General features: G+C 36.5%; 1 protein-coding gene across 1 annotated transcript in view; it reads left to right on the forward strand.

Annotated features, from left to right (window-relative positions):
- Positions 1-23,214, forward strand: part of LOC136034339 (homeobox protein DBX1-like) — a 50,621-nt gene that overhangs the window by 13,194 nt on the left and 14,213 nt on the right. The window contains exon 3 of the mRNA XM_065715473.1: positions 452-687. Within this exon, the coding sequence (XP_065571545.1) occupies positions 452-687 (236 nt within the window). The remainder of the gene's footprint in view (positions 1-451; positions 688-23,214) is intronic.

Here is a 23,214-nt window from a genome sequence, read left to right on the forward strand (position 1 = left end):
AACTTTAGATTGTTTAAATAATAGCCAATTTCTTACAAATCATTTTAAAATATCGGTAGTGATAAATATGCTGCTATCTCTTTTCATCTTTTGATGAAGACTTACCCGCAAATTTTATTCACATTTTGTTTGTTCTAGTCCTTTAAGGCTATCGGTGGCTTTTGATGAAGGAGCCAGCCAAGTAAGCCATTGCCAAAATCCGATTTACAACGGTAGTTTGCCAACTCCTACATTATACTTACACATTACATTTATTACACTACATTACACTTATACTGCATATACTTATTTCAGACAGGTCTCACGCTATTAATCAAGTTTAAGTGTTTACACAAATGTTGAAACAACACAACGTTGAAACAACCAAACACTATAATTTTCTTCTTCAATTTTTGAGACGCTATAAGTGTTTTGCCTGTATCCGATATATACTAAGAAATCTTCATTACAGGGGAAAAGCTGGAGGGGTATACCCATCCAGCCCTAGGGACGTCACTTCTTGCGTCTGCAAGTCAATCCTTTATTTTATCCACTCGATCATCACGTCCACGACGAGGCATGATGAGACGTGCTGTATTTTCAGAGCTTCAGCGAAGAGGTCTTGAACGGCGATTTCAAATACAGAAATATATTTCGAAGCCAGACAGGAAGAGACTAGCAGAGAAACTCGGACTAAAAGATTCACAGGTAGGATAACATACCTAGGCTTTATTGTTAAAGCCTAATAAATGGGAAGGAAAAAGAAAGAAAGACCTGTATTCTATGAACATTTAGTGTGAGAAAAAATCATAATAAAATGCTTTGTGAAAGTAGTCTCACTAATTAGGGATTGTGAGGCTGATAGTTTCACAAAATTTTATATGTTGGGGAGCGGTACTCGAATTGGCATTTTTAAGAAAATAAAAAAATTGCGAATTACATGAAAATTTTATGAAATTGTGACACTAATAAAAACGACCGTAGCGACTTTTTTTTTTATCTAGGGGACTCCGAAGGGCTCTTTACTTGGGTCCATATATTGACAGGAAGATTATTTTTTTAATGTGTTGATTTGCATAAAATAATACCTTAGACTAAGAATTTAACCTGCTACTCTTGGGTTGACCATAGGTCTTACTTTGAAAGAATATTAAATTCGACGAGCTGAGTTACCGTTCAACTGGTCATGATAGGTCTTTCTAGGGACTGTATGAAGCCTCAGTTACACTCACCTAAAAGTAAAAAAACGTAAAATATTTATCTAAATGGGCAAATAATGTCAAAATGGGATATAACTATTGGTAGTCATGTCAGGCAATCTCATCGTTTGTTGCGATATGTAAGATAAAGGAATCATGTTGAATAATGGACATAAACTGATTTATCAATAAGATTTGACATTTGCAATAAAACGAGCCATAATCATATTAGAGCTTTAGATTAGTAAAGGGCTCCCCTACCTCAAAAAAGCTAATAGCCTTCACATACGATTAGTGAAAAGAGATCTACTCGAGATTTATTTCTCACTCACTAGTTCATTTTCAAAAAAGGTATTGAATGGGTCTTTTGGTTTTCGCAGTGACGAATTGGCTGATCTAAGCCATGTCCTAGTAGGTTATTAGGTTTTCAAGACGCTTGTAGTTTTAATGTGTTGTAATAATATTCAAGTTTGTATCAATCAGGGGGGAGGATTGATTCTTCCTTCCTGAAATTTTCTTCCGATTTGTAAGAACTGAACAAAAATGCATATAAACAATTTTTATGCGTTTTTAAAGTTTTTGTACAACCCCTCCCGAAAAATCCCTTCTCGAAGAAAAAATCCTGAATACGGGCTTTATAATACTATATTATATTTATATATTAGATTAAAAAATCATGATATGTGTTTTACCGTTGAGGATTGAAAATAGAAGACACTAATTTCATGTTTGAACATGAACATGCCATGTTTTACAGGCTCAAAATTCAATTTTTGTCCTAAAAGCTCCAATTTCGCACTTATGTTATGTGTCTTCCTTTTCATATGCAATGTATGTTGTTCAATTTGTCGGGTTTGGGAATAAATTTTTTCTTCTTATTTTTCTAGGCTCTTATTTAAGGGGATGGGAACGTTGTCTTTATCTCACTTGCAAATAATATTAATACACCTGGAAAACGCTTTAATAGATAAATGATAATTTTAGGTCAAAGTGATGCTTCATCAGACCCACACGCATGGGAGACCCAGATATGTACTCCCCAAAGCTGCTCATATAATTCATTTTTTTATTCTTTTATTTTTGGATGTTTCCCATAATTCTCTCCCTCGACCAAGAAATGTAACCCTTAGAAACAAAACTGTGTCACTCTTATTTCATACCTCCGCTTTCCCGTTTTTTTTTTTTTAATGGCATCCTTGATCCATTTTTTTCTTTTCATTTTATAGGTTTGTTGCTCCTTATAAATTCATTCAATAAATAAAATCATCAAGTTATATCTGTCAAAGACACTGGCACCATATGGAATTAGGGAATAAAAGACGTCAGTCGCGTGTGTAATCGTTTTGCGCAAATATCCGTGAAATTCATTCATAAACAGAATCTGATTTAGGCAGTTATATCAATTAACCATCATGCGGCGATTGATACTAAGCTGTTAATGAGGGGAGAATTTATTGTTTCCAAGAGAGAAACTGTTGACGGGGAATGATATTGATAAATTTGCTGGAAAATACAACGTCTATGTTTTAAGCTTCTTCATAGCTTTTTTTTATAACTATTTATTTTTTCAAAGCAGAGTATTATTGAGAAATTTGGATTAGAAGCAGTCAGTCAATAGACCTACAAAAAAATATTCTTAGCGTATACGCTTTTGGAAGCCCCCCTCCCCCCAAAAAATCTAAAAATCTTCATCTCAAAACCCCAACCAGGAGACAAAGCAGAATAGACTTGCACAAAAACCCGTATAAATAATGTCCACCTCTTTACGAAGCCTAGGCTACTGGCTGTATGCAATACCAAAAATGAGAAATGCTAGCTTGCCTTGTTTTCCGCTGTGTAATGTCGCACGATTATTTCTTGTCTAAAACTAAATTGCATATGACAGTACAAAGAGGGGGAGGATTAGAATTTGTCACCTTTTCATGAAACTTACCAGTGTTATTGACACTATCAACTCTTCATATTTTCATAAGACAATTCTAAGTGACCCCCCCTTCTCTCTCTCTCCCTTCCTCCCTATCTCACTTTCTCTCTCTCTTTCCTTCCTCTCTCTCTTCCTTCCTCTCACTTTCTCTCTCTCTTTCGGTTCATAAATATGATAATAAAGCTGGTAAAGCATAATGTTTTGTGGGTGTATCCTAGGATTGACCGCAGTAAAGGGATATGAGCATGAACAGTAGTATTAGCTGATCCCGTTTTAGGATTTTGTTGAAGTGCTTTATGGTTACTGCGCTTATGGTCATATAATGGACCTAATGCCCCTCTCATAAAGAAGAGAAGTGTTAGAAAGATTAAAAGTATGTAAAAAGGTCAAAATATTCCAAAGTTTGGGCAAAACTTCCAACCAAGGAGCACCAATTGGAGGGTGCAGAGGTAGAATTCCCCCCTAAATGTTTTGCTTCTAGATTTCAAATATATATATATATATATATATATATATATATATATATATATATATATATATATATATATATATATATATATATATATATATATATATATATATATATATATATATATATATATGTTTTTATATTTTCATTGAACAAAATAAAAAAAAATGTCCCCATCTAGATTTTGAAAAATACATTTTGTCCCTCCTTATATTTCTGTGAATTTTTGTCACTGATCCAACACCACTGTAAAAGATTGTATGGCCCACCCATGCTTGAAAATTTTTTTGGACGCCCTTGCGGTTGCATATTGGCAAAGGACCAAATTGATAAATCAATTTGACACTACACCTTCTCCCTTCACCAGCATCTCTACTCAACATTGCCTCGATGAAAATAAATATATTAGGTACACCAAAAACTTAGTAGGCTATTTAGGAATGTTGCCTAGTTAAATTTGCAATGTCAGCATTTGAATAAAAACAATTTAGAACCACTTTCTAGTTTTCTTAACACTCTACCTCCGTGCTGTGATAAATCCTAAGACTTACCTGAAAAACCTTGGAAATGCAAAATTGTCAGGTTTTTACAGTTACGTGAAACTAACTTTAATTAGGTCAGAGAGAAACTCACTGAAAAAAATTTTGCGACTCCAAACTTTAACAGATTAAAATTTAACGCAGAAGAACCAGCCTGGGTGAAATTTAACTTTTTTTTCGTTTCACTGAATTAAAACTTGACAAAGAAGACAAGAAAACCCATTAGTTTTAAAAAGGCGGATTTAGATGACTTCCCTTTCTGACATACGCTTGAGGAATAATGCGATGAGTCTATACAAATGTGTCACAGACGTAAACCAATGAAGTTAAACCTGTGTTTATTACCACAAACTTGTAGGAAAGTGATACTCTCTTTTTCAAATGGGATGCTTTGGCAAAATAATAAATAATATCCTATTGAGAGACCAACAGGGACGGATTAAGGGCTTAGTATATGGGACTAGTGCACCCTTCAGAATATCAAAAGTTATGAAAATTACGGGGATGAAGGGGTAAAAAATTACCAATTAGGTGAAGTTTGGTTGGTGCTGTGAGAGGCTATCGAGCCTGCTTTTTTTCGTTCGAATCATACAAATTGAGAATCTTTGCAATTTATATGATTGGAATGAAAAAAAGCGGGCTCATTGCCCCTTTTTAATAGTCCCTCACAGCACCAGCCAAACTTCACCTCCCTGGTAATTTTTACCCCTTCATCCCTTTAATTTTCAAGAGATAGTAACATGTCCAAATTCATCAGTGCATCTACGAAGAATAGCCAATTTGCATAATTTTTCGACCCTCAGCTTAGGATTTGCACTAAATACATCCCCATGTGACCATCATATTTTGATCCTTCCACTTGTTATGAATAAAAATAAGCCTCAATCTGATGCCACGTGGAGCTAGGGGGAGCCCAAGGACGCATGTGTTATTGAAGAGCGCGGAGCAAGCACCCTTTTAGTCAGTTTGGGACCTTTAAAAGGATCAGAAACGCTAATTTACAATCACGGCACCCCTTTTGCAATCATAGTAGGATGGCTAGAGAGGCTGGTACGTCCCGTCGTATCTAGGCTTCATTCTGAATATGATATTCAGATTAATAACCTCCCCAACCCTTCATGCTTTTTACTATTTTTTCTATGATAATTTTTTTGCCTTGGTACTTAAAAATGAAGACCATTAAAAATATTGGTTTAGTTATGAATTTAGCATTTTATAACAGCCTAAACTTTTTTACCTCAACGCTTGGAGAATTAGAGGGCTCAGTCTTCTGTATTTGATTTAAATAAATTTTTTTGCTGTAACATTTTTATAGGCAATCTTTGAATAATACATTTGCCATTGTCAACGGGCTATATTTGTGGCATTCCAAAATGCTATAAAGCAAGCACTAATCAAACTTTAGCGTAAAGAGCAGGGGATTGAGCGAATAGTTTCTTCTTTATTGAAGTTTTAACAGCAATTTCCACTTAACATCACTATTTAAATGCATATCATTTTTATTTTACTTAATAAACAAAATGACTGCCGATATTTTGTTTGAAATGGCAAAAACAGCGACTAAAGAAGCCCTCGATGTTCTAAAATTGCCTTTCTTCTCCAACATACATAATTTTGTTACCATATGGCTTTTGATTCTCATCTTTCATCTTTCTCCCTAGTAAAAATAAAAGATTCATCATATACGTAAATTTTAATATAAAATTGTAATAAAATTGGTTTACTTATTAGGTCACATTATCCAAACCTGTCATAAAATCTATTCTAGCCTAGTATGACTGTCTGTTGCAGCTGCGACCTCGTTCCCCATTCTATGATTTTCTCGACTGCTCTTATATTGAATTCTGTATTCAAAGGAATCAAAAGACTAAAAAGTAAAAATTGTTTATTACTTTCTGTGCCTGACATCTTTGATGAGATTAATCGTGAAGGAACACAGATCTATTGGAAGAAATTTGTCCCTTCCTACCAAAACTAAGCATAGACACATTATTTTCGCCTAAACTGGTACTAGACATAACGAGACATACGATAACATTTTGGCAAAATGCCCACATAATGAATGGCTCTTAATATTAACCCCTCTCCTCCCAAGCTTAATCAATCGGTTTTCTTATATTGTCAAAAGGATATTTGAAAAGCTTATTGCGAAACTATTGCTTTACAGTTTATTGAATAAATATATACAAAGCTGGCTCAGATAAACTGGCTCGTGATATTTCCCTATATTTGTAGAATTGGGAAAACTTGTGCTTTACTGAAAACACGAACATGGCGGGAAACAACAGGATAATCTCCTAGGAGCAGAAAAGTATATGATTAGTGTGCTGAAAATAAAAGACTTTTTATAATACTCTCAGTAGTCTTTAACTGGCAAAGGTAACAATAACTTCTGGTAATCAATTTAAATTATCCAAAAAGCTCAAGCAAGCTCAGTTTTCAGTAAAGCACAACTTTTTAAGAATTCTACAAATTTAACGAGGTATCATGAGTCGGTTTCTTTGAGCTAGCTTTGTAGAAATATGTTAAATAAACTGCAAAGCAATAATTCGTTTTCGTTTTAAATTTCAATTGCTCTTTACTTCCATTGGGAAACTGTTTTAAAATTAAATAGTTCTAAAAGCTAATTTTTCAGATTAGGTTCTATTCGTTTTTAGTTTTTTTTTTTAATATATAAAAAAAAACTGAAAAAGTTATTTGTCTAACTTAGGCAATGAGACTAAACAAGTCGAAATGAATTTTTGTTAAAAGAGCTACTAAACATAGGTCTTACTTTCTACTTTTAGCGAACTTCCCTACAAAAAAGGTCGATTTTGTCACATAAAGAGTTTAAAGGGTATTTTATCTCTGGTATTTTTAAGAAATTGCAGATAAAAAGCTTAGTTATTTATGATATATCATCCATTATTAAACATATGGAGATAGAAAATCAAAGGACACTAAAAGAATTTTATATGTAAATTCAACGTCTTTACAAGAAAACTGTATCATTATTATTGCAACTTTTTTTTACCATTGAAGTACAAAGAATTCTTGACTTTTTATAAGAAAATATACTTCAGTTTATTTTTACTTCTTGGACTTCAACGTTTTAGGATAACTGATCATTAAAATATATTATTATGCAGAAAACAAAGTTAAAACAAGAATTACCTGAATTAAGGGGGCTAGTGCCCTTCCCCTGCCTCCAGATGACGAGTCAATGTGTAACCTCAAAGTCAGTAACTGATTCCTGCACGCTTTGACGAGGCGGAGGAAGTAAAATTAAAATTGTGAAAACTTCACTTGGTTACTCATTTCAACTCATCTGCGATGCTCCAGTACCCGCTGGTACTGGAGAAAATAAAGCTCACACCAGGGAATTCCCGAAAATGTGTTTTCGTAATTAACTGGCACTGTTAAGATAAAAATAAATAGCAGTTGTCACTACCGAATCAGCTTTGAATTGGGTTAAAAAAAATTCTCACTGGACATTTTTTTTTTTCATCTAGTTTTTAAATATTTATTATTAAGGGAGCTGGAAAAGTCAATTTTCAAAATGGGGAGGGTGAACCTTCGATTAAGATTTTTCTTACCATGAACATTTCACTTGTACGATGTTTATGTGACCAAGTCTATCCACTCCAGAAATGACACACAAAATCCGATTTTTTATCCTAATAGATTCCTAAAACCCCAGTTTTTTCCAACTTTAAGATGGTGTTGGCAAGAAAAGTTTTTAAAGCACGTAAGTATAAGGATTAGCTTTCAAATAAGCTCTTAAACAGATCTCAACGACGGTTCAATGCCCCACTATTGCTGGAGAAATAAAAATTAAAAATAGACATATCAGAGCTTCAAGATTATTTTTTTTTTTTCAAACAGTTCGTGGTAACGAACTGTAGTACGGAGCAACCCGGCTCAATAGTAACCGAAATCCAAAAAATGTAATTTTGATACCAATAGTTACATAAAAAAATCGCATTTTACTGCTGATTTTAAATATGTAACTTTCATCAAGATTAGTCTTACCTATCAAAAGTTACGAACCTGAGAAAATTTGCCACATTTTAGAAAATAGGGGAACACACCCCCTAAAAGTCATTCAGTCTTAACGAAAATCACACCATCAGATTCAGCTTATCAGAGGACCTTATTGTAGAAGTTCCAAGCTCTTATTTACAAAAATGTGTTATTTTGCATTTTTTGCCATAAGACAAATCACGGATGCGTGTTTATTTGCTTTTTTGTTGTTTTTTTCCCAGGGGTGATCGTATCGACCCAGTGGTCCTAGAATGTTGCGAGAGGGCTCATTCTGACGGAAATTAAAAGCTCTAGTGCCCAATTAAGTGACCAAAAAAATTGGAGGGCACCTAGGCCCCCTCCTACGCTCATTTTTTCCCCAAAGTCACCGGATCAAAATTCTGAGATAGCCATTTTATTCAAATAGTCGAAAAACCTAATAACTATGTCTTTGGGGACGACTTACCCCCCGCAGTCCCCGTGGGAAGGGTTGCAAGTTACAAACTTTGACCTGTGTTTACATATAGTAATGGTTACTGGGAAGTGTACGGACGTTTCAGGGGGATTTTTTTGGTTTGGGAGGGCGAGTTGAGGTAGGGGGGGATTTTTAAGTGGGAGGATCTTTCCATGGAAAAACTTCTCATGGGGGAAGAGACTTTCAATGAAGGGGGCACAGGATTTTTTAGCATTATTTAAAAAAACAATGAAAAAATAAATATGAATTTCTTTACCGAAAGTGAGGAGCAGCATTAAAACTTAAAACGAGCAGAAATTATTGCGCATATGAGGGGTTTACCTCCTCGTAATACCTCACTCTTTACGCTAAAGTATTTTTAGTAATTTCAACTATTTATTCTACGGCCTTTGTGATCCTAGGGTCATTCTTAAGGAATTGGGACAGAATTTAAGCTTTAGTGTAAAGAGCGAGGTATCGACGAGGGGTGAACTCCCTCATATACGCAATAAAAACATACGAATATAGAAGTTCGTTACGTAGGCTAAGTTAATTCGTAAATTACGTTTTTTTTACTAATGAAAATGTTCGTAAAAAAAATTAAAAGTTCTATTTGCCTTTTTAAGTAATCAAAAAATTGGAAGGCAACCAGGCTTCCTCCCTCTCTCCTTTTTTCTCAAAATCTTTCGATTAAAACTATGAGAAAGTCATTTAGCTAAAAAAAAAATTAATATGCAAATTTCGTTTAAATTATTTATATGCGGAGAGCCAAGATCAAAACATGCATTAATTAAAAAACGTTCAGAAATTAAATAATTTTTTTTAATGATAGTAAGGAGCGACATTAAAACTTAAAACGAACATAAATTACTCCGTATATTTTATATATTTTCTCCTCAGCGCCACGCTCTTTACGCTAAAGTTTTTTACTGTTTTAAGAAGTAGAGTTAAGAGAAAGAGTCAAACTTTAGCGTAAAGAGCGAGGCGTTGAGGAGGAAATATATAAAATATACGGAGTAATTTCTGTTCGTTTTTAGTTTTAATGTCGCTCCTTACTTTCATTTTAAAAAACTTGTTTTTTTATTTAATTGTAATAAAAGCTCACTGTTAAGATAAACAAAATACCAGTTGCAATTCATTAATCAGGTTTAACTCAAACTTAATTTTTATAAGGTTATTTTCAATTTACTTTTTTCAGTTTTTGCTTACTAAGGCAGCTGTGTGCATTCAAGAGGAGAGATTGAAAACTTCCGGTTGGGTGTTTTTTACCGTGGGCATCAGGGGCGAACCTCCAGTATTTTTATATCCTAATTATTGAGGGCAACAAACCCCGCTGCTCTCCCAAACGACACCCCTGACGGGTATCAAAACCCTCGTTTTGCTCCCCAGCCTTTCCACTCGAGAAATGGCTCGAAAAAGTACCATTTTGGCACCATAGTGTACTCTACAGTCGATTTCTCCGTGCTCTTGATGTAGTGTGGTAGCCCTGGGACGAAAAAGAAGGGGGAAAAGGAGACACTTCACTGCTATCCCTGCAAAAAGCTATTTTCCTTGTTTTTCTAAGATGGGAGGCTCAACACCTCTGGTCAAAAGTTTTCGGCCATCGTGATTTGAATGGTATTTTGTTTCGTGCGAATCTCGCTGTCTTCGAGGGGCTTCGAGTCCTTTTCCGAAATTCACAACATTTATTTTTCGCTATAAACTTTTGCTATTAAGATAAGCCTATATAGGCCTAATAGTTATCATTCCTGAATCACTTTTAAATTAAAGAAATTTATCACTAATTTTTTTTTTCAAATAGTGTTTATAAGCTTTTAATTACTGTTGGCCGTTGTTCGGTTTTTACTAGGTTACGGAACTTGTTACAGCCCTGAATATTTAATTGTTTGAACTTAAGAAAAGTTAAAACAATTGTGATGTTCATTCAAACATACTTCTTGACTGGGTGAACTAAAGAAAAAGAACATCCTTACGCAGTTTGCCTTGTACTTTATTATAATTTTGTTGACCAATCAGGTTACTGCTATTGTCAGTGGTTCGAGTCTTTGTGTTGCTGGCTAATTGGTTTGGTTTTAAGTTGACCAATCATAAAACCATGCTTGGCGTCTTTACGCTAAGTATGCTAGATTGACTCTCGATCTTACCTGTGTACTTGCGTTGGCTAATTTGCATGATATGACCAAAAATAAACCAACTTTTCTACTGGAACAGTCACAGTAAGTGAGAACAGTCATACTTGCGTTGGCTAATTTAGATGGTATGACCAAAACAAACCAACTTTTCTACGGGAACAGTCAAAGTAAGGTGACACAGATGGTTATTTGGAGCAACTTATAATATTATTGACCAATCATAAAACCGTGCTTGGTGTCTTTACGCTAAGTATACTGGTGGATTGACTACCGATCAGACCTGTGTACCTGCCTTGGCTAATTTAAATGATATGGCCAAAAATAAACCAACTCTCCAACAGGGACAGTCACAGTAAGTGACACAGATGGTCACTTGGAGCAGCTTATAATGCTATTGACCAATTATAAAACCGTGCTTGGTGTCTTTAAGCTAAATATAATGGTACATTGACTCCCGATCTGTCCTGTGTACCTACTTTGGCTAATTTACATGATATGGCCAAAAATAAACCAACTCTTCTACGGGGACAGTCCCAGTGACACAGATGGTCACTTGGAGCAACTTATAATGTTATTGACCAATCATAAGACCGTGCTTTGTGTCTTTACACCAAGTATGCCGGTAGATTGACTCCCGATCTGACCTGTGTACCTACCTTGGCTAATTTACATGATATGGCCAAAAATAAACCAATCTTCTACGGGGACAGTCACAGTGACACAGATGGTCACTTGGAGCAACTTATAATGTTATTGACCAATCATAAGACCGTGCTTTGTGTCTTTACGCCAAGTATGCCGGTAGATTGACTCTCGATCTGACCTGTGTACCTGCCTTGGCTAATTTACATGATGTGGCCAAAAATAAACCAACTCTCCCACAGGGACAGTCACAGTAAGTGACACAGATGGTCACTTGGAGCAGCTTATAATGCTATTGACCAATTATAAAACCGTGCTTGGTGTCTTTAAGCTAAATATGCTGGTACATTGACTCCCGATCTGTCCTGTGTACCTACTTTGGCTAATTTACATGATATGGCCAAAAATAAACCAATCTTCTACGGGGACAGTCACAGTGACATAGATGGTCACTTGGAGCAACTTATAATGTTATTGACCAATCATAAGACCGTGCTTTGTGTCTTTACGCCAAGTATGCCGGTAGATTGACTCTCGATCTGACCTGTGTACCTGCCTTGGCTAATTTACATGATGTGGCCAAAAATAAACCAATCTTCTACGGGGACAGTCACAGTAAGTGACAAAGAATGGTCACTTGGAGCAACTTATAATGCTATTGACCAATCAAAACCATTCTTGGTGTCTTTACGCTAACTATGCTTGTAGATTGACTCCCGGTCTGACCTGTGTACCTGCCTTGGCTAATTTAAATGATGTGGCCAAAAATAAACCAAATCTTTTACGGGGACAGTCACAGTAATTGACACAGATGGCCACTTGGAGCAACTTATAATGTTATTGACCGATCATAAAATCGTGCTTGCTGTCTTAACGCTAAGTATCCTGGTATATTGACTCCCGATCTGACCTGAATACCTGCCTTGGCTAATTTACATGATATGGCCAAAAATAAACCAACTCTTCTACGGGGACAGTCACAGTAAGTGACACAGATGGTCACTTGGAGCAACGTATAATGTTATTGACCAATCATAAAACTGTGTTTGGTGTCTTTACGCTAAATATGTGGGTAGATAGACCCCCCCACCTGATCTGACATGTGTAATAGTCTACATCTTAACTACGAGGACAGTCACAGTAGAGAGTAAATGACACAGAATATTTCTAGCAACCCACTTGTATTGAAAAGTGTATCTAGTGATTTTGAAAAGAGAATAAAATTTGAAAAATAATTGTCTGGAAAAAACAACTGAAAAACAAGAAGAAAATTGGATTAACAAAAACGAATACTTTCTATTGTGTATTTCGTATATGTGTTTTTAATCTCATCGTCTACTTTCATCAAAGCAATTTATTATTTGTTGTCACTGCTGCCGACAACCTAAGTTTAACTCTTATTTGAAGGATGTTTCTAGATGAAAAAAAAAATCACTGAATTCGAATATGGAGTCACATTTTCGGTATCTGGTTCAGTGTTCTAGATCCGTCGTGTCCTTTTGAAAGGACATCCGTCCTTAGTGGAATATTTTGTTTTTTTAAATAATGCCACATATTTTTGTATCAGACCAAACTACTACACAAATAAAAAATAGATCACTTCTTGTGGTAGGAGAGAAAATAGTTCTTCTCGGGAACAAGGCACAGTACAATTCCAAGGCACTTGATACAAAGGATATTTGTCTACCTCTGAAAAATTCGGCAACATTTTTGATCTTTTCCGAATTCAGGAAAATGGTTGTACCCGTCATGTCACACGTCTGTAGGGGGGTAGGCTGTGTAGGTATTTTTGTGGAGGAATACCTTCGGCTTCTAGAGATAATGGTCTACCAGGGAACCTTTGGGGTGCTTCGGAGTATCCGAGAGAGCATGTAATGAAGGTTTTGAACTTCAGTAGAGGCATCGGTTTATCATTGGACTGCCAGCAGTAGCGACGATAAATTAGCCAGGCATTGACCACTGCACTGTCAAGAACGTAGTAGAATATGCACATATACCACTTTCCTGTATTCAGGTTTGAGCGATAGAGCTCAGTAAGCATATCAGCCAAGTCCACACCGCCCATGTACTTGCTGTACTCTTTGAACACTGCGAGCCTTTCGATTTCCACGTATTTCTTCTCGAAGGAGTCCCAACGTCTACAGGTATCCTTGGGCTCGACTGCAACGTATTTCAACACAAGCGTGACCGCTTTGCTATCGTACCAGCGCACCAAGAAAACTTCTGTTGATTTTTCAACTCTCCAGTCGACGTGTTCTCGACCAAACTCTTTCAGTTCCTTTTCTTCTATCAGTTTGCATCCTGAAAGACGGTTCTAACGAATAGTCCCAACGCAATCATATCCAATCTCCTTCAGATGAACGACAAGGTCTACACTCGAAACCCAATTGTCTAAAAAGATCTTGTACCCCGCTTTGGGTTCCAGGGATCTCAAAAGCCTAACTTCCACAGTTCCTTCGCCTTGGTATATTTCAATGTCGTACATGGTCCCACTACTTCCAGCTCGAATAAATACTTTGAACCCCCACTTGTGCGGCTTGTTTGGGAGATACTACCGCATAACAGATCTTCCCTCAAATGAGATAATCTGTTCATCGACACTGTGTCTTTCTTCAGGCTCAGTTCTCATCAGATTTTCTCGCAGCAGGTTAACTATGGGCCTCACCTTGAACAAACGATCAGGTCCAGGATCGATTTTTGGCTTGCACTTACTGTTGTCATTGAAGTGCAAGTACCTTCGAATCACTGTGAAAAGGTCTCGGGACATCTTTCCAGAGACGAGAGTATAGTTCAGCTCCTTATCCTAGCAGAGCTTGTAGCTAGGCAATCTTATTATTCCCATGTAGAGAGTTATTGAAAGGTATGAGTATATCTCTTGTTTTGTGACATCGATGAATTTGTTGTCCTTCGTCATTGCATAGCGATTCGTCTCTAACAATACCTTATCAATCATTTCATCAGAGAAAAACATAGAAAAATATTCGGCTGGGGTCAGGGACTCTGTTGGCGGGGGAGCATATGTACACATAACTTGCTGATCCTCAATATAATGTTCGAAGTCCTTGTAACGCCACTTGTATTCGCCCTTATTTTGTCAGTTTACCTTAGGGCAGGAGGCTGCTAATCTTCAGTTGCCCTGTTAGAGCTAGTAGAGGGTCCAGAGCTAGTAGAAGGCCCAGGCTCTTCAAGATCATGGGACTCAAAAAATTTATCGGCAGGGGGGCTGTCTCGCATCGGTTCCAGCTGCGTTAACTCGTAGAAGTCAGTTAGTTCAGGGTTCGGTGGAAAATACTGGCTATCACTCTCTTCATCATCAGAATCTGAAAGATCTGAAATCTGGGAAACATCTCCATCTGGTAGTTCCATAAGCATTTCTAAAGCTCGTTCTGGTTCAAGATTTCACCGAGCGTGCAAGTTTCGTGACTTCTTCAATGCCTTCTCAAACTTGCCACCCATCTGGAAAAATACTTAGGATATAAATTCGTTAAAACATATTCAAACATATTAAATATACTTGTTATTTTCCTTCGATGTTTTTTCATGCAATAACCGTCAAGTTGTTGACCCTTACGGACAGATGTCCTTTCAAAAGGACAGCTTGTCAGAAACTAGTTCATACACCAGCATTGTTACCGTTGGATCCTAGCCTCTTATCAAATTCTAATTTGACACTATCTAACTACACTCTGATTTTTTTCTAGAATTTCTGAAAGTCATTTAATAATTTTAATAATATTTTAATCAATACCCACCTTTCACCGCTTTCTGGACCTCTCCCACCAATCTTCGCCTAGCAACTGAACCGAGTGTCAAACGGTCTTGTGCGACATCTTGTTCGACACGTTTTGAATTACTGAATTATATAAGAGATTGTGTATGCCGATTGAAACCATACGCGAGTCATTGTAACTAATCAAACGTGCTTGTACTTTTAAAAGGACATCCAGACTTAAAGGGCTAAACTGTGGCATCCAACATGCAGTAAAGTTAGTAATCGTGGTATTTGTTTGTAATCTCTTGACAACTGGGCAGAATTTCTCAGGCTTAACTGATAGTTAAAAACTCCACCTTATCTTATAAATGACAGTATTTATCGAGGAGTAAGTGTTTTGTTTTGGATAGGGAATAATTAAAAATATAATAAGACATTAGGTGGCCTCTCAAGCACAACTTGGTCACTCAGCTGTTTCCGATCACTCAGCTTGGCTATATACTATACATCCTGCGTCTATGAAGAATGAAAAATAAATTGTGTTTGCTCTTTTAACATACAATTTGTCGGGCTCATATTCATGGCAAATAACCTCTCTAAATAATTCAAATGAGGATTTGGCCACGCATTGGTTTTTGGACACGTGTATTTCAGTTTTTACTTTACAGGGGTCAAACAAAAATCAGAATTTTAGAAGAAGCACATAAAAGGAATTTACTTCGGGTTTATATAAAGGCTATGCGAAATTTTTCAATGAAAAAAAAATAGTGTCACTTATCGCTATTCATCAAAATAAAGTAAAAAAAAATCGTGGAAAACCTGATAAACGACAACACTTATATCCCATCCGACCTTTGTGGCTGTATTGGGGCTTCTTTTCTTCTCACTAGTCGTTGAATATGGCTACAGTATTCGGTTCTATGTGGTACTATACGCAGGAGTTGGGGAGGTTCTGGCCATTGAAGTGGTCGCAGCACCTCTTGTGGGGGTCGGCCACAAGGTCGTGGGGTATGTACCCATCCTTCAAACGTGATTTTGGGGAGTTGACTTGATGAAATTCGTTGGATATGACCAAGCCGGTGGCGTTGCTGACTTCTAATTCGGTCCATGATAGTGTATGAGCAGTGGAGGAGTTTCCGGAGGTCTTCCATGGATACTTGGTCAATGTAGGTGAATCCTGCTATGCAACGATACATTTTGTTTCAATTGCGAAGATTCGACGTTCGACATCAGCTTTAATTGACCAAGTTCCACTTGCATATTTAGCACTGGGGAGTATGAGAGAGTTAAAGAATCGGACCTTCAGTGATTTTGATACTAATTTACTTTTCCAAATTAACGATAGCCTCTTGAAGCTGCTGGTTATGAGGTTCAGTTTAAACCTATTTTGAACAACCGTTGTTAGAGGTTAAAAGACTGCCAAGAAAGACAAAAGATTCCGCATTTTCAATTCGCTCACCTGATAAATATTTGATGTATTTATTTATTTTTTGTACTTTTGTTTCAACTGGCATCAGTTGGGGAAGGGGAATTTAAAACACCTTCCTTTCTTCAGGATTCTCATTGAAAATAGAATTTTTGCATTGGGTTAAATAAAAAAAAAACGACACAATTTCCAAAAGGGCACAAAAGGCCTATTAATGTACGTTATTTTTCAACTAACCTATAATCTGCATACTGACCTAGTCCTAACTATATAGAATTGCGAAATTAAATAATTCAGCCTTTTTTAGATAATTTCAGGTTTGATCCAAATGTTTAATTAAAATCCGAAATTTAACAAAACTAGATTCAACAGCAAAGTCGTTCTCCGACTAAGCAAAAATCCACAGCAGTCGCTAAACAGTTAAAGCAAAGTTTAAAAGATTAAAATTTAGCAGTTTTAACTTTTATTTGTTCTAGCTCTGCGTGATAACACTTCACCGTGGGTCGTATCAGAGCCGGGAGTAAGGTGCTGTAATTGATTTTTCTCATTGTCCCACCAGCCCTAGGAACGACTCTGAGTGGCACTAGCAGTTGTATTAATATTATGTCTATTGTAAAAGTTAATCCAAACATAATCCAGAGCTAAAAGATAATATTTTTAATCTTAAAGCTATTTGACTCTGTAAGTAATTAAGCTTAGACATTCCCTTTGTTTGCATTCTCACTGTTACTGCAACGCTGGCAGTTATAGTGCTCACTACTCTGCTATACTCTGAATTATAGGAACAACTTCATAAGAACAGCCCGGTTATCCAAAGAACGAATACACATCTTAGGAATATTTAAGTTGATTACAAAATCTGTTGGTTAGCTAGTGTAAAAAACACCTCACGATTTTTGTACTTTATTTTCATATTTCACGCCAAATTCACAAATCTGTTATACCAATAAATAGGGTAGCTATTCTCGCTGCAAAGGAAAGTTTTCGTCTATAAAAGCTTTTATGAACAAAACACAGTCAAAATATAAACCCACCTTAATACTTTTGACAGAAAAACGTGTCAAAATATATCCATTTACCATAGATAACGAGGCCTTAGCTTAATAGGAATCGACGCTTGAAACATCATTTTGTGAGCCTCAACGTCGGTTGACTATCTCAAAGGCAAAGGGTTCCATTAGCGAATTCTCGCAGGGGATTACTTAGCATTGAAACCTATTGAGAATTTTTGATTTGATTATGAAATTTGATTCTGTTGGCAAAGTTTTCGATCAAAACGGGTTGCACCGTAGAAAGTTCGAAGAGCTGTTTTGATCAAATGACATTTCTTTTAAGGTGATTTTGGGCATTTTCCTAGCAGGTATACTAGAACGTTTTTAGGGACAACTCTTTCCTGAATTAAAAAAAGAAAATTCTGCTCCGTATGATCAAAAAAATAAAAGTTTTCAATTTTTAATGATATAAGTTTCTCAAAAACTAAATATATCTATCTCCAGCTCAAAACGAGAAAAGCTACAAGGTTTTTCTAAGATTTCAGAGAATGTAGATGTCGGCTTTAAGTTTTCTGCCGTTTATTCGGATTGCTTATCCAAGCTCTGCAAGCTTTCGCAAGACCGCCCAATCAATTCTATATAATTTGGCCACAGAAATTAAAAAAATTGTAATGTACGAGATAGGCTGATTCTTTATGGTACCAAATCCCCTTAAGACTCTGTCAAGAATGAAGTCATAGATGAAGTATTCGATAGTTAGATATAGTCATCGTATAGAATAAAAGAAAAGAAAATTATTCATATTCATAGGTTCAAGATGTCTCTTGAACCTAAACAAATGGGTTCCACCTCAGGACAGCCAAGAATTAATAGTATACCTTGCGGCAGGACCTTGTCCAGGATTTTGTCGGGGGAGGGGGGTGGGGGTTGAGGGTGTATTTATCTGAATTTGAGTGACCAATTTAGGAGTCAGGGTGGTTGGGGTTTAATTCTGGTAACCCACTCACTGCATGTGCCCCTCCCTTGCTTTGTCAAATTATTCTTCTCGCACTCATTTTGGCTTTATTTCTAGCCTCTCTTTATTATCGCGTCTTAGCAACGGTTGTTATAAGCTCATTGTAGTTTTTCTGGTATCTGAATATTTTCAGATTAGGGCAATTTCGTTCCGTCTATAACATCCAGCTGTTTCACCTCAATATAATCCAACCAAAATGGCTCACAAATGAGCCTCTATCGGATTTTATTAGTTTTTCCTTGCCGTTTTGAATGATATAGTCGTTTTCAGAAAAAATGGAAGATAGCTAGATATATATTGGCTGAAAGCGTTTTCTTTGAAGTTGTTCTTGTAAATGGTTTAGAAGACAAGACATGCGACATTGTAAATGTTTTAGAAGATAAGCGACAGTAAGAATATATTTATAGAAGCCTGCTGCGTGCCGAGGCCTGGGGCCCGGTGGCGAAGCCGCCAGGCTTCCAGTATTATATATATATATATATATATATATATATATATATATATATATATATATATATATATATATATATATATATATATATATATATATATATATATAAATAGTATGTGGTATATGGGCTTGCAACCGAATGTGGCCCTTGAAAGTTTTTGCACTGTGAATACGTAAAATCAATGTTTTGTTCTCTTCAATTTTACATTTTTCGCAATGGGGCATAAGAGAACTGCACAGATAGCAAATTTTCAGATATGAATACAGACATAGACACAGGTCATACAGCGATTATTTTTGGAGAGTATCCAAGGATTTTCCACGGGAAAATGGTGTCTAAAATTACCAAAAAGTGAGCTTTTGGGTGTACAGGCTTTTAGAATTCTAGAAATTAATTCTCCCTATTTCTACCAGTGGAGTCAATTGTGGAGGAGGCATATTTTTCGGTCATTCTTTTAGTATTTGCTGAAGTTGATCTTCAGTTAAAATTTCGAGCGTTAGAAAGAAATTACACTTAAGCAAAATTTATATCCACTTTTTTTGGACTTTTTTATACAGCCCGCAGCTGCTTTCTATTATGTATTTTTCGTCTGCGTTTCATTCTGAGTCACACGCCTGCCTTAGAGAGCCGTACTGTCAAATTTGTTTTAATTTATAAATATTTAAAAGCATTACTTTCTCAATCTTCTGCTATGCAAATATTCCACTTGGCTGTTAGTGACAGCTCATGAATGCAGGGGAGAAATGATTACACCGTTAAGCACTGCATTGTCCTTTCATATCATATTATTCGCCCGCTAGGAGAGCGCTGTTAGTGACAGGCTTGCATTGATGACCATATAAAATTTATATATGAGTTTTGAGCTCTTCTGCTAATAATAAGGGAAATGCCACGAGTAACTGAATCCTTTAAGCTGATAAAAATTTTACGAAGCGATTTTGGTAATATTATCCGGCTCAATAGGGTATCTTGGGGTATGGTTCTGCATTAATTAAGATAGAAACTTTTAAAGAGATGTTTTAAGTATATTATATTAACGACTTGAAAAAGGAAAAAAAGGGGTACGTTTACATATGAGTGCCATCCCGTCGAGATAATCTATTAAGCTGATATAATACTAGTGAGATGATTCCATGAATCATCATTTTGATGGGAAAATCTCTTATACCTATGTAAGATGTGTAATAAGAAGCAAGGAATCATGTCGTATAACGAAGCTTCATGACCGCTAATCCTTGGTTCCCACTGCTGCGATTTCGCGCTAAATCCTGCGACATGCGACAAATGACACAAATCGAGCGACAAACGATGCAAAACCCTCCATTTTGCTGCAATGTCGGATGCGCTGAATAATTTCAACTCATACAACAAAACGCATGCGTTGTTCTGATTAAAAAAACAACAAAATCATAACCAAAGTCATGGAGCTGATTGAAAAGCTAATTTTGGCTGATTTGAATTCTTCTAGAGTTTGTCGCAGCGACGCAAAAGTCTGTGTTTCTTTGTGAATCTCCGTCCGATTCTGTCATACGTTTTTCCGCCAGAAAAAATTGTGTCGGGATTGACGCAGCAGTGGGAAACAGGGGTAAGATCCCTGTGTCGGTCCTGCAGTATGTTACAGCCGGGTTCGATCTCTGGGTCCAGTATTACTAACATATGTAATATTCGGTTATTTTGGTAATTTTGAATTATAGATAAGTGACGTAGGGCCTCTTGCTGAGGAATCGTATTGGTGTTCCCCTAAATTACTGAACTAATCCCAAAAGTGTATTTCAAGACGCTCTAAAATTTAATACTGACCATCTTAAGCCAGCGATCTACCATCTATATACCCCGCAAAAAAGCGTACGGTAATTTAGTTGCTATGTAAGGTGGGACAATTTGATTCAGAAATTAAATAAATAAAAAACTGTTTTCTTAACTGCAAGTAAGGAGCGTCATTAAACTTAAAATGAACAGAGATTATTTCGTATATGAAAGGGGTTGTCCCCTCCTCAACGCCCCACTCTTTATGGTATAGCTTGATTCTTTCTCACAGCTCTACTTTTCTAAATAATAAAAAACTTTAGTGTAAAGAGCAAGCCGTTGACGAGGGGACAACACCTTTCATATACGGAATAATTTCTGTTCATTTTAAGTTTTAATGCCGCTCCTTACTTGCAGTTAAGAAAAACTTACTTGCCATTTAGCCATTAATGGCTAATGGCTGATTTTTGTCCCAATTCTTTAAGAATAACCCCTGAATCATAAAGGCCGTAGAGTAAATAGTTGAAATTACTAAAAATACTTTATCGTAAAGAGCGAGTTATTGTGGAGGAGATGAGCCCCCTTATATACGTAATAATTTCTGTTCGTCTTAGGTTTTAATGCTTCTTCTTAGTTCCAGCTGAAATTTTTTTTTTCTCATGTTTTTTTTATAATGCTAAAAAATCCTTCGGCCCCTTCACGGAAATTTACTTCCCTTATGATAAATTCCTCCATGGAAAGATCCTCCCACGTAACCCCCTCCCCCGACCCCCTCCCTCAACGCGAAAAAGTCCCTCTGAAAACGCCTAGACACTTCTCAATAACCAGTACTATATTTATACAATGGTCAAAGTTTGTAGCCTGCAGCCCCTCCCCCGGGGACTGTGGGGGGATTAGGTCGTCCCAAAAGATATAATTAATCTCAAAATTTTGATCCGTCGATTTTGGGAAAACAAATGAGCGTGGGAGGGGGCCTAAGTGCCCTCCAATTTTTTGGGTCACTTCAAAAGGCACATGGACTTTTAATTTCCGTTTGAATGGGCCCTCTCTTAACATTCTAGGGCTACGTTGAATTGGCAACGGGAGGTGTTGCGGCACTCTTTTTCGGCTTTGCTGAGTAAAGTGTTGCGAGAGCAACACTTTGGTTTTGTTTCCTCGCTTCAATTAAACGCTAAAGTGTTTAATATGTAAGGATCTTAAAATAAATACTAAGTACACCAACTCGCAAAAGTTGCAAACCTCCCATTGCAACTAGCAAAATTTGCAAACTCCTCATCGTTGAAGATGATTTTAGCCTAACAGCCGATTATTACTTACAAGTCCCCTACATGTCTTACCACTGGAACCAAATTGGTCTTACCACCAAATACACCAGAAATAAATAATAGGTAGACGAACTAGCAAAAGTTACGAGCCCCTCATTGCCGAAGATGATTATGAACTAACATCCGACTATTGCTTAAGACTCCCCTATATGTCTCACAATTGGTATCGCCCTCTATACTTTGATCAGCTCATCAAGAGCTATTAAATGCCGTCGAAAAAGAATAATCTAACTGTCTTACTTCAAAAGCTGACTTTTGTGGCGTAGGCCAAGTTTCTAACGTCATGACTTAGAAAGGAGCACAGGGTAAACTCTAATTTCCTTAACAATGAGAGAAATTTTAAAGTTTAAGAGGCACATCTTATACCATTTCTGTATCGGCCTATTTTTGGTTTCAGTATGCACCTTATACTAAAGTTGGCAACCCCTTTAAACTTTCAAACTGATATATCTCATGAAAGAATTTTTCTACCAAAAATGGATGATATATACTTTGATTAGCTCATCAAGAGCTATCGACTGCCGTCAAAAAAAAAAATCCATCTGTCTTAGTTCAAAAGTTGACTTTTTTGCCGTAGGCCAAGTTTCTAACGCCATCACTTAGAAAGAAGCAACGGATAAACTCTAATTTCTTCAGCAATGAGAGAACTTCTAAAGTTTAAGAGGCACATCTGAAACCATTTCTCTACCGCAATCCCAAGTGCGAAAAACTGAATAATAGACTCAACTGAAATCACGAACAGAAATGGGTGGAAAGACTAGGTTTTTAGCCCCAGGCAAGAGTTCTACAAAGCTTTCCAAAATGCAAAGTCATATTCATTAATCCTGTCTAAGTTCCACACTTTTCATAAAAACCGCAGAGGTTAGACCCTTACCACTTTCTAGAAATAAGCTGAAATCGGGGTGCTAGGGGAAAAAATACGGCAAAACCAAAGTGTTGCTTTCGCAACACAAGAAACACACATCCGCGATCTGTCTTCTGGCAAAAAATACAAAATTCCACATTTTTGTAGATAGTAGCTTGAAAATTTTACAATAGGGTTCTTTGATACTCTGAATCTGATGGTGTGGTTTTCGTTAAGATTCTATGACTTTTAGGGGGTGTTTATCCCTATTTTCTGAAATAAGGCAAATTTTCTCAGGCTCGTAACTTTTGATGGTAAGACTAATTTTAATGAAACTTATATATTTAAAATCGTCATTAAAA

This window comes from Artemia franciscana, chromosome 2 (genome assembly GCF_032884065.1).
Source record: "Artemia franciscana chromosome 2, ASM3288406v1, whole genome shotgun sequence".
NCBI lineage: Eukaryota > Metazoa > Arthropoda > Branchiopoda > Anostraca > Artemiidae > Artemia > Artemia franciscana.